The sequence below is a fragment of the Tiliqua scincoides genome, chromosome 10 (genome assembly GCF_035046505.1).
Source record: "Tiliqua scincoides isolate rTilSci1 chromosome 10, rTilSci1.hap2, whole genome shotgun sequence".
Taxonomy (NCBI): Eukaryota; Metazoa; Chordata; class Lepidosauria; order Squamata; family Scincidae; genus Tiliqua; species Tiliqua scincoides.
The window spans coordinates 7,719,231-7,734,311 of NC_089830.1; the positions used below are offsets into that span (position 1 = coordinate 7,719,231).

Sequence of the window (15,081 nt, forward strand, 5' to 3'; positions counted from 1 at the left end):
CTGTGGGTTCTGTGTCCTTTAATAATCTGCGCACTGGACCCTTTATTAATAGGATCTCCACAGCATGCTGGCGATTCCAGCCATTTGATAATTAATCTGGCCTGCACTTTCTAGGAAGTTATGTGAGGCTCTGACACAACCTCATTTTGTGGCTCTGATAACACTGTGAAGAAATGCAATCTAAGAGAATGCTAATTTCCTTGCCCACTGAAGTGCCTTTCCATGCAAATATAACTTCAGGGGCCTCCTCCAACTGAACCTGTAGAACAGCTCAAAATAATTAATGGCATAATTACGTTCTGAATGCTGTTTGGAGAGGGCCATGGATGTGGGAGAGTACGTGTGGCGGGCAGGGGAGGACTGCACAGAGATGAGTCCATCCTCTCCTTGAACAAGTGATGAGCTGGGCTTTCTTTCTCAGGAAAAACAAAGAAAACTTTTTCATCTGCTCGGCTGCAGGTCAGACTACTTTAGAAAATTAAATTGTATTTCTCAATAAAGATACATGCAGAACTGGGTATGGCGGGATGTAGAAATTGACAACCCCCAATCACCAGGTTCTCTCTGGAATGGAATAAGCCAAGCTATTGCCTCCCCTGGTCAGGAAATACAGGGTGTCACAAGAAAATGTGAACACACATCATAGTGTCAAATTTATTATGCCAGCTTTTCCCAAACTGTGGGTCACTAGGTGGGTCACAAGCCACGCACTAGATGGATCACGAGCCAATTTCAGGTAGGACTCCATTCATTTCAATGTATTTTTAATATATTAGACTTGATGCTACCATGGTATATGACTACATTTGGGGAAATGTTACAGATCTGTACTTTGAAAAGGCTACTATGAACAATACTTTGAACAATGATAGTCAATGGGGCTTACTCCTGGATAAATATGGATAGGACTGCAGCCTTTGGGATGTTTGGGAAATTTTTTCAGATCAGCAACTGCTTGGGAGGGTTAGGAAGATTCTTCTTTATTTTAAATTTTCTTTTACAGTAAACTTTTATTTTATTTAAATGATTGATTTGATTTTGTCATATGAGGTGTTACGATGCTGCTTGATGATGTTGCTTCCAGCCATGACATCACTTCCAGGTTAATAACATCTCTTTCAGCGGGTCGTGGCAGATTGTCACTCTAAAAAGTGGGTCCCAATGCTAAAAAGTTTGAGAGCCACTGTATTATGCTTTAATTTCACACATATACTACAATCATATAATTCACACACATATTGCATATGGTATACACCAGCAGTACCCAAACAGTCAGGCCCACAATGACCTCCATGCTGTGAATGCAGCATGTGAATGCCAGGTCCCAGAAGTGATCAGCGATCACATCATCTCCAGTTACTTATGGGTTCAGAAGCCCAAAGCACCACTACAAACAGAATTAACAGGGCCAGGGTGGGCAGGAGGGCTTTTCCCAGTGCGCAAAAACCACTTGCTGGAGCTCTTCCCACTGCACCAAGCCTGCAATCACTGTTTGGTGCATCACAGTGTGATCTTCCTGCAAAGTGGCAGGCATTCTGCAATATCCCGGCAAATGATACCTCAGGTCATTGTGACACATAGTTTGGGAACCACTGATGTACACAGAAACTGTTTGCTTGACCTAATTAGTTAGACCAAGTGCTCAAAATGTTCCCCTTTGGTGTATATGCATCTCTGACATTATTGACTGTGAGGGATCTGCAGATATCCACCAATATGTGTTCTGGGTTGGTTCCACACATCTCCCTGAAATCTCTGAGTATTGCAGGCTTCCATACTGAAGTTTGCATGAATTAATGTGTGTACATTTTTTTTGGAGACACCATGTAGTTTAAGAGCATAAGAGCATAAGAAACAAGCATAAGAAACCAGGAAACAGAGAGTGGGTGTCAATGGGCAATTTTCACAATGGAGAGAAGTGAAAAGCGGTGTGCCCCAAGGATCTGTCCTGGGACCGGTGCTTTTCAACCTCTTCATAAATGACCTGGAGACAGGGTTGAGCAGTGAGGTGGCAAAGTTTGCGGATGACACCAAACTTTTCCAGGTGGTAAAGACCAGAAGTGATTGTGAGGAGCTCCAGAAGGATCTCTCCAGACTGGCAGAATGGGCAACAAAATGGAAGATGCGCTTCAGTGTCAGTAAGTGTAAAGTCATGCACATTGGGGCAAAAAATCAAAACTTTAGATATAGGCTGATGGGTTCTTAGCTGTCTGTGACAGATCAGGAGAGAGATATCTTGGGGTGGTGGTGGACAGGTCGATGAAAGTGTCGACCCAATGTGCGGCGGCAGTGAAGAAGGCCAATTCTATGCTTGGGATCATTAGGAAAGGTATTGAGAACATTATAATATTATAATTATATTATAATTGGTATATAATTATACCAATATTATATGGTATAGCTAATATTATAATGCCATTGTACAAATCTATGGTAAGGCCACCCCTGGAGTATTGTGTCCAGTTCTGGTTGCCGCATCTCAAAAAAGACATAGTGGAAAGGGAAAAGGTGCAAAAGAGAGCAACTAAGATGATTATGGGGCTGGGGCACCTTCCTTATGAGGAAAGGCTATGGCGTTTGGGCCTCTTCAGCCTAGAAAAGAGACGCCTGAGGGGGGACATGATTGAGACATACAAAATTATGCAGGGGATGGACAGAGTGGATAGGGAGATGCTCTTTACACTCTCACATAACACCAGAACCAGGGGACATCCACTAAAATTGTGTGTTGGGAGAGTTAGAACAGACAAAAGAAAATATTTCTTTACTCAGTGTGTGGTTGGTCTGTGGAACTCTTTGCCACAGGATGTGGTGATGGTGACTGGCCTGGACACCTTTAAAAGGGGATTGGACAAGTTTCTGGAGGAAAAATCCATTATGGGGTACAAGCCATGATGTGTATGCGCAACCTCCTGATTTTAGAAATGGGTTATGTCAGAATGCCAGATGCAAGGGAGGGCACCAGGATGAGGTCTCTTGTTATCTGGTGTGCTCCCTGGGGCATTTGGTGGGCCGCTGTGAGATACAGGAAGCTGAACTAGATGGGCCTATGGCCTGATCCAGTGGGGCTGTTCTTATGTTCTTATGTTCTTATGTAGTTCAGTTCATTCCAAGTGAGAATCAAATCACATCCTACTCTGTCTTGATCCCTCCCTTCCCTCCACCACCAGTGAGCATCTAAAGTCCAAGTTCAACACATGGCTCAATGCTATACACAAGGGTAAAGCAAACTGCCCAAGCCAGTGTGATATAGTAGACAATCTCTTGATCTTCTTTATCAACTGGTATTTGTGGGGAGTATGTTCCAGGACCTCCCCTCCTGCAGGTATCACTTTACACAGATACTAGGCTTCATGGAAAACCCTTAAAGGACCTTCCGGATGTGACCGGAAGGTGCTTCCCGTCACATCCAGGAGTTCAAGTGAGGCCCTCCAGCGCATGTCGGCACCTGCGCTGAGTCAAATCCTTGAGTACCAAACCCGTGGATAAGGAGCGCCCACTATGCACATAAACAAGTTTCAGACCAGTTTAAGTGCCACTCAGAAACTTCTGGGATTCCTCACTCTCAGAACTTTATTTTCTGATTCACCAAACAGTCATTCTTAGGATTTGGGGATGGAAGCTGTAGCAGGTAAACCTTTCAAAGTAGTATAGGGACAGGTTGTGTTTCCCCATGGATGCTGTCACTTCAGGCCAAAAACTGGACTGCTGGGGAGCCTTGAAAAAACTTGTGATTTTCTCTTACTGGCAGAAAAGCTGGACTCATTCTTTGCCAGCACTAAACATGGTGGGATGTTTTATTGTACAGAAAGTCAATGACTTGCAGACCTCGGTAGCTTGCAAACCGTCTTTGTGTGGCTTCCCCCCAGTGAGCAGCCTGCAATGAGACGTGCTGTTCTTTATTTGTCAATTCTTGCATCTTGACGTGGTGTGTTGCTCCCTTTGCCCCTGCTTATGATCCAGACAGGGCTGGCTACAGGCAGTGCGGCCTTGGGGGAAAGACGCCTTTGAACACCAGGACTTTGTTTGGAGGCTGGCCTTGAGCAACGCAACAGCAGCTCCTGTCTCCAAACACTTGGATGCCTCTTTCCCTCCCCCCCCCCCAACAAAAGGAGCACTGTTTTCCATCCTGCAGCAAGAAAATTAAGAACTTGAGATGGCACCAAAGTTCCCTCAGGATCAGTTCAAAAACAAGCTCACTCTGATCACAAATTGTCAAAATTATTTTAGTGCAAGTTGCACTTCTTCTCAGAAGTTTGGCTTCTTGTCTTGCATCTTGGACTGATACAGTCATCATACTAGTAGTTTCTCTGACAGTATTTGCTACGTACATTTGTTTGTTCACCCCCAATGACAACAGAGATGGGGGAATGAGCCGCTTTATTACTAATGTTTACAGATAGGGAGAAGCAAAAATTATGAGACCTGCAATTCTTAATGCCATGAAGCAACTGTAGTGCAGAGGACAGATCAGAGAGAGGCACAGACTACTATATGGCCCCCGTGCCAGGCACTGCCACATGACTACAGACTGTGTCCCTTTTCAGGCTGCGCAAGCTTATCGTCAACCCCACAAAGGGGGTGAGGCAGCAGAACTGCACAGTGTCACTCCATGCCACAGAGCTGTTGAGGCAACTTCTGCGGGCCAGGCAAGGGGACAACCCTACCCGGCCCCAAAAGGAGACCAGCTAAACTCAGACTGTTCAAAGGGTGGGCACATGTCAATAACTTGCATGCAGTAGGAAGGGAGCTGAGAATGGTCTGCTTAAATTTGTCTAAGCCCCACCATATTGCCATTGATTTCTCCCAGGGGGAGGATTCCTGGGCAGGCCAAACAAACCTCCAATCCCAGGCTTAGCAGCAAAACAGGCAAAAACTGATCTGGCTGCCTCTTCTTGGATCTTGCACATGTACAATATGTTTGTGTCATTCCAGATGTCTTCAGTTGTGCATGCTCATTCTCCCAAAGGACTTTCCTGCACTTCCAAAAAGTCTGTGTGCTGCACCAAACTTTCCCTCTGTCCACACTACACTTCCCAATAAGCTCCTCAAAAATGTCTATGCACAAAGCCTCCACACTTGAGCAAACTGATGCCAAATTCTATTTTGGAACAGAAAACAATCACCAGTTTACCAGTGAAGATGTTTGGAGAAATATTGAACAATTTTGAACTGAATATCAGACCCAGTTTGTCCATCTCTATTAACAATTGTCCTGTTGAAAAAGACCAGTGGCCCAAATTGGTTCTGAACTTCATTCCATGACAGGCCGCATGACACATTGGGAAAATGTGCACACTGAACTCCTTGTATTAAGTTCTTTGCTCCTATACTTGTGGCTTTTACAGGGATTTTCTTAAGTGAAATATTCACTTTTCTGTGTATTAGGTTCTGTGTTTAAATCAAAATAATAACTTATCAAAATAATAATCAATAATGGTACTTATCAAAACTGAGTTCTTGATATAATCCTGCACAGCCTCTTCTCACTGTCTTGCCCCGCAGCTCCTAAGGCTTACCCTGTTCAGGCTGTTACCTCACAGGTTTGTTGTGAAGTCAGAAGAGGTAAGGGGGGATGGGACAGGCTGGGTTGGGTGGCAACTGGGGTGGGCAGATTGTGTCCCAAAGCAGGGTGGGATCAGCAGTGGGTCCCCAGTCTAATTCTTTTTTTTTTTAGGGTCGTGACATGAAAAAGGTACCTCTTGTAGAATTTCTTCCTTGAATTTTCCCTGCAGTGATCTGTAGCTCTTTTTGTCAGCCAGCTGCTATGAACCCCCCCCCCCAGAGTACCCTGTGAATGACATCTGCATCTTTACACAGTATCATTCCACAGGTGCTTCTGGGGGAAATGTCCCTCTGAAAAATCGCCAGATTTCCACCTCTCCCCGGTTCACTGCCGAAGATAATGGCAGAGAAGAAAAGGGTGGCGGATTTCAGTTTAACTTTGAATCAGTGATAATGTTGGGGTATTTTGACTTGTTTCCTGTGTCCAGATTCATTTTGCCTTCCAAGCCCTTTGGCTTGCTCTTCACATGTTTGCAAGCTGGAAGGTTGTGCTCTTCTCAGCTCTCTTCTCCATATGCTGGTGTCCACTTAGAGCACCAAGACTGCCTGTCAGATTTTCCTCAAGGCAGGTTTTTTGCAACTGAGCTGTTTGTTTCCAGATCTCTCCCATGTCATATCTCTTCTCTGCTTCCTGTCTCAAAAAACCTTATACCCAGACCTACCCAGGCCAGTTTTTTGCTCCTCTGAAGATGGTTCTCTGATACTGACCTCAGTAAGCGGCTGAAATTTTGCATAGCAGCCTTTACATTATTTTTAGAAGGGTTCTATCCTGTTGTGCTTCTGTTTGTAGTCAGTGAATTGGCTTAGCCAGGCAAGGTACAGTCAGGGCTGATCATTATTATTTATTATTTTATTTTTCACATTTTTATACCATCCTTCCTTCAAAGGGCTCGGGATGGCATACATAGTTCCTTCCTTTTGTCCTCACAACAACAACCTTGCAAGGTAAACTATAAATTTTAAGGGTTTGTTTTTTAAAAACCTATAGATCAGATCTTTTTAAAAAATGAGAAAGGAATTCAGAATGCACTGGAATTTAGCTGTTTGACAATGACATTGTCTGTACTCTCTGTAAAATGAAGGATGAATGGTAGTTCCAGGTTAAACTGTGGGTATGGAAGTCTGGGGATAGGTTGGGAGAGGGCAGTGTGACCAGATACAATGGAGGACAGAGTGCCTATACCGTTAACCACTGTATAGAAGATGCAATTTGGGCAGGTGCAGCTCAACACAGTGTAACTGCACCTGTCAAAATTCCCTCTTCTATGCAATGGTTAAAGATATAGGCACAATGACCTCCATTGTATCTGGTCACCTTGGGAAAGGGGGCTGGGATCCAGTGTGTGCTGCTACCCCTGAGATTCACCCCCACCACCATTCAGTCTAACCACACCCATCCTCCCACAATAGGGGCTTGAATTGAAAGGGACAGAATTATTTGAATGTCCTTCTTGGTGAGGTTTTACAGTCACAATGACAGCTATGGCCTGGTGGTTGTTTTTTTCCATGTTCCCGGCCATTGCTCTAGCACCACTGTGCTTTGATTTCCACCTCTTGTGAAGAACACAGCGGGGGAAAAAACAACCACCAGTGCAAGGTTTGAATGAAAATATTTTGCCATTGATAACAGCAGGTCAGATCTAATCTTTGTCCCTGGGAAGTAATCTGACAGTTGATTTAATGCTTTCGTAATAAGCAAGCCTTTATTGACAGTAAATGCCAGTATAATGACATCCTTATAGCCACCTGGTCAGGGAATGTTTTTTGTGACTGATACCTGCTAGCTGGCAAAATCATTGACCTCTAAAGGGAACAAGCAAGCTGGGTCATGCCCTCAATCCATGCCATGTTTATTTTGCACTGTAGGAGTTTGGCATGAGGTCAGAGGTGTAAGAATGGGAGGGAGCTTCCTAAGACACACGCTTCCAGAGTCCCTTCCTGTCCCCACCATCTTCCAACATGTAACTTCCAATATGCCAGTTTGCATGCTGCGTGCATTGTTGGGATGGGGGTGTGACCAGATGGCCTGGGATATATATTTTTTATTTACCTCTCCATAGACTGTCTCACTGTCAGTGGGTCCCCTTGGTCATATGTCAGCTATTTAGCTGGCGTCTGAGAAGAACCCTGAGTGCTTCTAGGCCAGGAAAGGGGGCTCTGGCAAGCATTACTGCCTCTGCGATCCACCCCTCTTCAGCCCCCAAACTGCCCCTGCCTGCCCTGCCCTGCCCCAATCCACCCCCATACTGCCCCAGCACAGCATCCAGAAGTCACTACCAGGCGCATGGGCCATCCAGCTATCTGCACTATTACGGTGCACAACAGTGACACACCTTCTACAACACCACAGCAGTACTGACAGCGGCAGACTGGAAGTTCTGCTTTCATAAGTGACCCATAGGATCAGGCCTCAGGTCTCCATTTTCTAAACATTTTGTGCCTGCAAACAAAAATTTGAAGGCCAAACATTTGTAGGACTTCTGAAAGGAACTGAGTGAACCTTCTAAGTGGGTTTTTTTTTCTGTTTTCTCAGAGTAGGAGGAAAGTTGCTGGGCCAATTCGAGACCTCCTGGCACCAGAGGCCAGACACCAAATGCCAATCTCTTGTCTGGGAAGCATGGAGGACACACTCTACTCCATCCTTCTCCAGCCCTCTCCAATTTCTCCTCTGCTCTCTTCTGTTCCACTTGCTCAGGATCAGGCAAGTGGAAGGAGAAGTGGAGGCGGGTGGGCAGGGAGAGGCCAGTGCTCAGTGCCAGTCCTCATAGGCAGGTTGACCCTGGGAAGGCTTTGCACATAAGGCCAAATTGGAGGTTGCTTCCTCAGAGTGGTGTAGCAATAGCTCAGTGGTAGAGGTCTGTCTCCAGATAGGAATAGGAAGACCCCTCTCCGAAATGGCTGCCCACTAACCAGTTACTGCTGGTTACTGCAAACAATACTGAGCTAGATATTGCAGCTGTCTGACTCGATATTCAATGTAAAGCATCTCCATGTGTTTAACTGAAAGAAGTTTATATATGATTAGCACAATCTCCCAGGCAGGGCTCATGCATCTTTTGCAGTAGGGTCATTTTAGCACTTCTGGACTGCTGGGCTTGGTGGCAATGTCGTCTGGCATGCAAATGTCAAGGGCATTGGGGGCTTTGAAAAGACATTTGTGGCTGCAAACTTGGGAACAGAGGCATGACTACAGCGGAGCCTGAAGGGCACTTGCCCCAGGCACTAAGCTGGGGGGGGGGGGCTCGTGACAGCTCCACCTTAGTTACAGAGGAGGAGCAGGTGGCTTCACACACACCCTTCCTTCTCCTGTGGAGTCTCCCCTTCAAGGGGTGCCTCCAAAGGAAAAGGAACAGATGGTGTGAAACCACCACAGTGAGTGCCTCTCCTCCAGGGAGAACCCAAAAGTTCACAGTGAGTGCCTCTCCTCCAGGGAGAACCCAACCTTGCTCCACTTGTGGCACAGGGTTGTCACTTCTGTGTTCTCCCGTGAGGAGGAAGCACTGGTGTGGCTTTGCACCCTCCATTCCCTCTCCTGTGGAGGCTCCCCTCCATAGGAGAATGAACCGGGGGGGGGGGGGAGCAAAGCTGGCAAAGGAAGTGCCCTCCCTTCTGGGGAGAACCCAGAAATGATAACATGATGCACATGACATTGTGACATCATGATGTCACTGCACTGGGCACCAGGACAGTATGTTACGCCTCTGCTTGGGATGTGGAATTGGAATGTAAAGAACGTGCCAGTTTAGTGAAAACTGGCAGCTAGGTGGCCATGTGTGCGATCAAATATATTTGTTTTGAAGATTAATGTGGAGGAGGAAGAAGGGCAGAGCTAATGACTGGCATCGGGAGACAAAATGGCAAAGCATTGACTCAGATGGCCATTTGGAGAGACATCGCTATAAAACAGATGACATTTCTTCGGTGACATCCCAGTTTTTATGAGGCAGAAAACATGATTTTTTTTTTAATCCCACAAAGGAAAATATTGTTGAATTCAGCCCACCGTTTGTTTGCCTTTTGCCAATTGCTGGCACCAAGAATTGCTTTTCCTTGCAGGATTTTCATGAAAATCAATGAACGGCCCCTTATTTGCCTTGTCTTCTAGTGCGCAGACAAATAATTAGTGTAGGTAATATTTATTGTAAACACAGTCATTTCAAAACAAATAGAAGCATTAATTCCACCCTCCTTGGAGACTGTGGTTGCTGTCAGTGCAGTTGGCGCTTGGACTAAGCAGATTGTATGTGACTTGCAAGAAGACCTGCTCCAAGCAGCTCAGGGCATCATACATTTATTCTCACAACAACCCTGTGGGGCAGGCAGGTTAGACTGTGAGAGAGAGTAACTGGTCAGAGGTTGCCCAGTGAGCTTCAGGACTGTGGGGGATTTGAGTCTGGATCCCCAGTCAAAGTCCAGTGCTCTTGGACTCAAGGGGGAGGTAACATACCTAAGGAACTGTTTTCTACTAAGATAGACTTGATCTATCCATTGATGGCAGTGGCTCTCCAGAGATCTCAACAGGTATCTTGCTCAACCACAGCTGGAGATACTAGGGATTTTCTGCATTCAAGAACGCTGAGTTCTTCCATTGGCTCAGTTCTAGCACTGAGCTAGTTAAGTGACTAGGGGCCCAAGCCTATCCAACTTTCCAGTGCTGATACAGCTGCAATGCAGCCCCTCAGTGAGGGAACAAATGTTCCCTTGACCTTGTAAAGGCCTCCATAACTTGTAAAGGCCTCCATAACTACCTTGTAAAGGCCTCCATAACTACCCTCCCACCACAGGATGCAGTGCACACCCCATTGGCTTGACTACACCAGGGCTGGAAAGTTGGATAGGATTGGGCCCTAGGAGGACCACTTCGCCACCATCAGGATGGAGTTGTGAGTCCTGGCCACCTTGCACCCAAAGGTGTAATATTCTAGCCCAACACTCTCCTCCCCTCCCCTCCCCTCTTCTTCTCTGTTCTCAACTTCCTTTCCCAAACCAGGGAGTAGAAGGATATGGAAATAAACGGAATACGGAAATAAACTGAAATAAATGGATACAGAAATATATGAACAGTGATGAGTGCTCTCCACCAGTCTGCTGCCTGAGGTGATTGCTTCAGTTGGCTGCATGCATGGGCCTGTTCCTAGTTCCAAACCAAAATTAAGTCCTAAGATGTCAGACTTTAACTGAGCAAGGTGCTGATTGTGCATAAAAGGAGGGGTTGCAAGTTGAGCCTTCAAACTTCAGATACTTGGAACCATTCCTCATTATAAATGCTTCTCCATCACCACTTACAAGCACTGCTCTTGTTGCTTTCCTGAAGAGTTACCAGGGCTAATGGAGGAGCTGCTCTAAGCATCTTAGATAGTGGCTGCACATGAAAAATGACATTTCCTTCCATGCTGCTTATGCTTGTGTGTGTGTGTACTTGCATGTGTGGTGGCAGATAACACCATAGCCAGTAAATCCTTGACTACGTGCCACCTTTAGGAGACTGCTTTTCGAGGAAGAACGCTGCAGAGGGCACAAGTCACCCCACAGCACCCAATGGCTCTCTGTGCCCTTCAATTGGCCATTTCATTCTGTTGCCAAAGGCAAAAGTCTGCATTTGGGCAGGAGAAGGTGCATTCTTGAACAGCAAAGCTGAAATGAGTTTTCTCCTAAGGAATGGCAGCATGTGGCTCTTTAAAAATTATTGTAATAAAATGTCTGACTTGGAAGTACTATACATGATCTTATGTCAATCAACTCAGCTTTTAAGTTCATGGAGCTGACTCATCAATGAGTGGCCCAATTGAGTCTAGTGTCTTCATGGGGGGTGCAAGGGTAAACAGAATGTCAGATGCAAGGGAGGGGCACCAGGATGCAAGTCTCTTGTTGTTTTGTGTGCTCCCTGGTGGGATGTTGTGAGATACAGGAAGCTGGACTAGATGGGCCCAGGGCCTGATCCAGCAGGGCTCTTATAATTATTATGTTTTTAAGAAGTGGGCTGGGCTGGGGAAAGACCCCTTGTCTTTTCAAGTGGCAGCTTGATGGGGGAGGACCTGTCTCCATCCATCTACCTACTTCCACCACTTCTACCTTCATCTCCTGCTTCATGAATGTGAAAGAAAGAAATGGAGCAGAAGTATGGAGGAGAGGAGAGTTGTGGGCTGGAATGTCTCCTTCACACTTCCTGTTTCATTCCCCTTTTTCTTTTGGAATCCTGGGAGTGGGAGGAGGAGGAGATGTGCTGTGTCACCTGGTAAGGTGGCATTGAGTTCATTGGAGGCCTTTCATTGTATCAGAGAAATGATGAACAACTGGACTCAGCTAAACTGTAATTTGGCCGCCAGGTGTGCTGCAGAACTGTGATGCCTGAACAACCTTGGAGTGTTTCAGAGTTCTTTGATCTCTTTTAATATTGTACCCCTTCAATTTCCACTCCCCTTCCTTTGAGTATCTTGCTTTTCTTTTCTCTTTTAGGTGATGTTTTGTTCTGTTAACAAAAGTTCCACCACATCCATTAGACCTCCAGGTCTGTTCCAGATGAGACCACATTAGTTTTCATAAGAACTGACTCTCACTTTCTTATTTTTCTCCATTATAATGTCTGTTGCTCCTCTCATCCACAGAAAGCTGACCTGGCTGTTGCTCCGCTCACCATCACCCATGTCCGAGAGAAGGCAATAGACTTCTCTAAGCCCTTCATGACGTTGGGGATCAGCATTCTCTACCGGAAGTCCAATGGCACCAACCCCAGTGTCTTCTCTTTCCTCAACCCTCTGTCACCCGATATTTGGATGTACATCCTCCTTGCCTACCTGGGAGTCAGCTGTGTGCTCTTCGTGATTGCCAGGTAAGGGGCTTGTCAAATTCAAGACTGCAGACTAGGAGCCTTTCCTCAGAAGCCCTCTCCTTTAGAAAGGAAAGCCTTCTCCTTTCTGGGTACAAAGACTAAGCTCTTTATTCGGCTCTTGGGCTCTCCTAGCGCTGCTGAAAGGACAGCCCGCATGATCATTGGACTCCTGCATCTTAAAAATATGATCAAGATTTGCATATTTTCTCTTCTGTGTATTGGCAGCCAAAGAGAGGAAAAAAGTGCTTGTTTGTGGTCATGACCTGCTTAATGACATCACTTCCAGCTCTCAACAGGCACCATGAATGCTGTTCGGCCCACTGTTTGAAAAGAGTTTGACGCCCCTTCCAAAACTTTAGCATTTTTGAGATGACTTCTCTCAAAGGGGAAAAAAATCTCTGCCATTCAGCCCTGTTTTTCGAGCAGCTGCTTAGCCCATCCAGATGTGCCTGAACAAACAAGCCAGACTGCTCCCTGCAGAGCTGATTCTGACAAGTGCATTACATAAAATTAGGGTATTAGGCACTAAGCTCAGGTAATCACCTCCAAATGCGGTAATGGCCCCAGGGAACCAGCACAGCCTCGCGCCGCTTGGAACATTGGGGCTAATGGAGATAATGAGGCCGCCACTCTGCGTCCCCTTTCCTCATCCCCCTGCTGGATCTGCTGTCGTAGAAGCAGTCGGCTGCAGGCTAACCTAGCGAGGTCTGGTGCACCAGCGCCTGGTTTGCTTCCCTCCTCCCAACAAGTTCCTATTAATCCAGTATTGCAAAGGGGGTCGGTGCAATCTTCCTGATTATTGTGTAAGCAAGAGGGACAGCAGGTAATGGTATTTAACTATTTAATATGCTGAGCTGCTTTTTCTCTTTTTTAAAAAAAACAGTACAGATGGTTAGAGTGTTGCCACACGCACACCCCAGCTATTTCTCTAAATGATGTGGATGTGACTGAGATTTTGCTATTACGAGCGCCTGCACTTAATGGCAATTCCAGCATGTGAATTACATGTGAATTACAGCATTCCTCCTGTAATTCCAGAATGTGGTGAATTAAGCCAGAACACAGAGACCTAAATCTAGGAGGCGTAAATACAAGATCCACCTTTACCCATTGACTCTTTGGGTGTCTGCAGGAAAGCAGCCTTTGATTAGCAGCAAATTCTCTTTTAGAGAACAAAGAGGAGAACATAGATGGAGAAAGAGAGTTGTGAGAGGAGAGAGATAGCTGAATCTTTAAAGGCAGGCTGAATTCAAACTTATCTAGGCATATCCCTGCCATTTCCAAGCAAAGGGATCAGCTTCCATCAGATAATGAAACCTGGCCACTGTCTGGTTCCTCTTGCCTTCCAGCCAGACACTGATGTTATCCTGGCATCTTTGACAAAGAACTTTGTCAGATTCAGATCAGTATATTGCTGATTCAGATCAGTATATTGATGGAGAGCTGGAGAGCTGCATCAGTATATTGCTGGAGATCCAGCTGGAGATATTTCAGATATTTCCATATATTTCATATATGATATTTCCATATATTTCACATATTTCCATATATTTCCATATATTTCAGAAATTTCTGGAGATTTTTCCAGATATTGCTGGATCCAGCTGGAGAGCTGGATCAGTATATTGCTGGAGAGCTGGAGAGCAGATCAGCATGGCTTCTCATTAGCATGGCTTCTCTGGTGGAAATAGCCTAGTATGATTTTCTTTAGAAAAAACAAAAGCCTGTTCTGCATCCTGTGAACCAGGAAAGTCCGGTGAGTTATTGAGAGTCAAGCCTTGGTCGTCATGTAACAACAGCAGAAGAATCAGGCGGAGTTTCGTTTGTAGTTATGAGAACCAGTTCCATCCCTAGTTCTTGATCATGCTGGTCTGCTGATGTTATCTTCCTTCCCTGTAGTCCTTTCTCCACATTTTATACCTTGCCACATCTCAGGCCAGGGCCAACCTGAGACCTCCTGGCACCTGGAGTGACATAACAAAAGCCACAATCATATTTAGCTGGTGGCAAGCCAACCCCTGCTCCTTCCCCTGGCTTTGAAAAGGAAGAGGGAGAGGAAGTGTGCAGGAATGGTGGGCTAGAACAGGCACCAATCACTTTCTTCTCCTCCATGCCTCCTCTTCCTCTTCAAATAAGAGGAATGGAGAAGAAGGGGGAGGAGGAAGAGGAAGAGTGGGGTAGGTGGGTGGAAAGACCCTACCCCCACCAGTCTGCCACCTGAGGGGACAGCCCGTCAGCTTCATGGACAGACCCCGTCTGCAAGTGCAGCCTTTCCCAATGTCTGCTTTGCAGTGTCTAAGTGTTCTTTGTTGTTGTTCTGTGTACAGTGGTCCCTCAGCATCCACAGTCTTGGAATCCATGAATTCCAGCAATCGTTGATGGCTTCCCCACACCTCAGAACACCTCTTGGACATGACTGGAAGCAACTTCCAGTGTGCATCCATGACTTCTGTTCGCATCTGGGAGGGGTTTTGAGGTGCAGGGAGGCCAATGGAGTAGACTGGGGCCTGACTCCACCTCCAATCGTGGTCCCACAAACCTGCCCCCACTGGGACTCCAGCAACTGCAGTTTTCAGTATGGGGGGGGTGTTTGTGTCCTAATATTTATTTATTTATTTACAAGTAATAGTAACCAGGAAAAAAGATGTTCAAACATTTATCTCCTAGTATTTACACATGCTTGCAAA

General features: G+C 45.9%; 1 protein-coding gene across 1 annotated transcript in view; it reads left to right on the top strand.

Moving 5' to 3' along the window:
- GRIK3 (glutamate ionotropic receptor kainate type subunit 3) overlaps nucleotides 1-15,081 on the top strand; it is a 243,622-nt gene that overhangs the window by 204,473 nt on the left and 24,068 nt on the right. Inside the window, exon 11 of the mRNA XM_066639080.1 lies at nucleotides 12,171-12,394. Coding sequence (XP_066495177.1) covers nucleotides 12,171-12,394 — 224 coding nt within the window. The remainder of the gene's footprint in view (nucleotides 1-12,170; nucleotides 12,395-15,081) is intronic.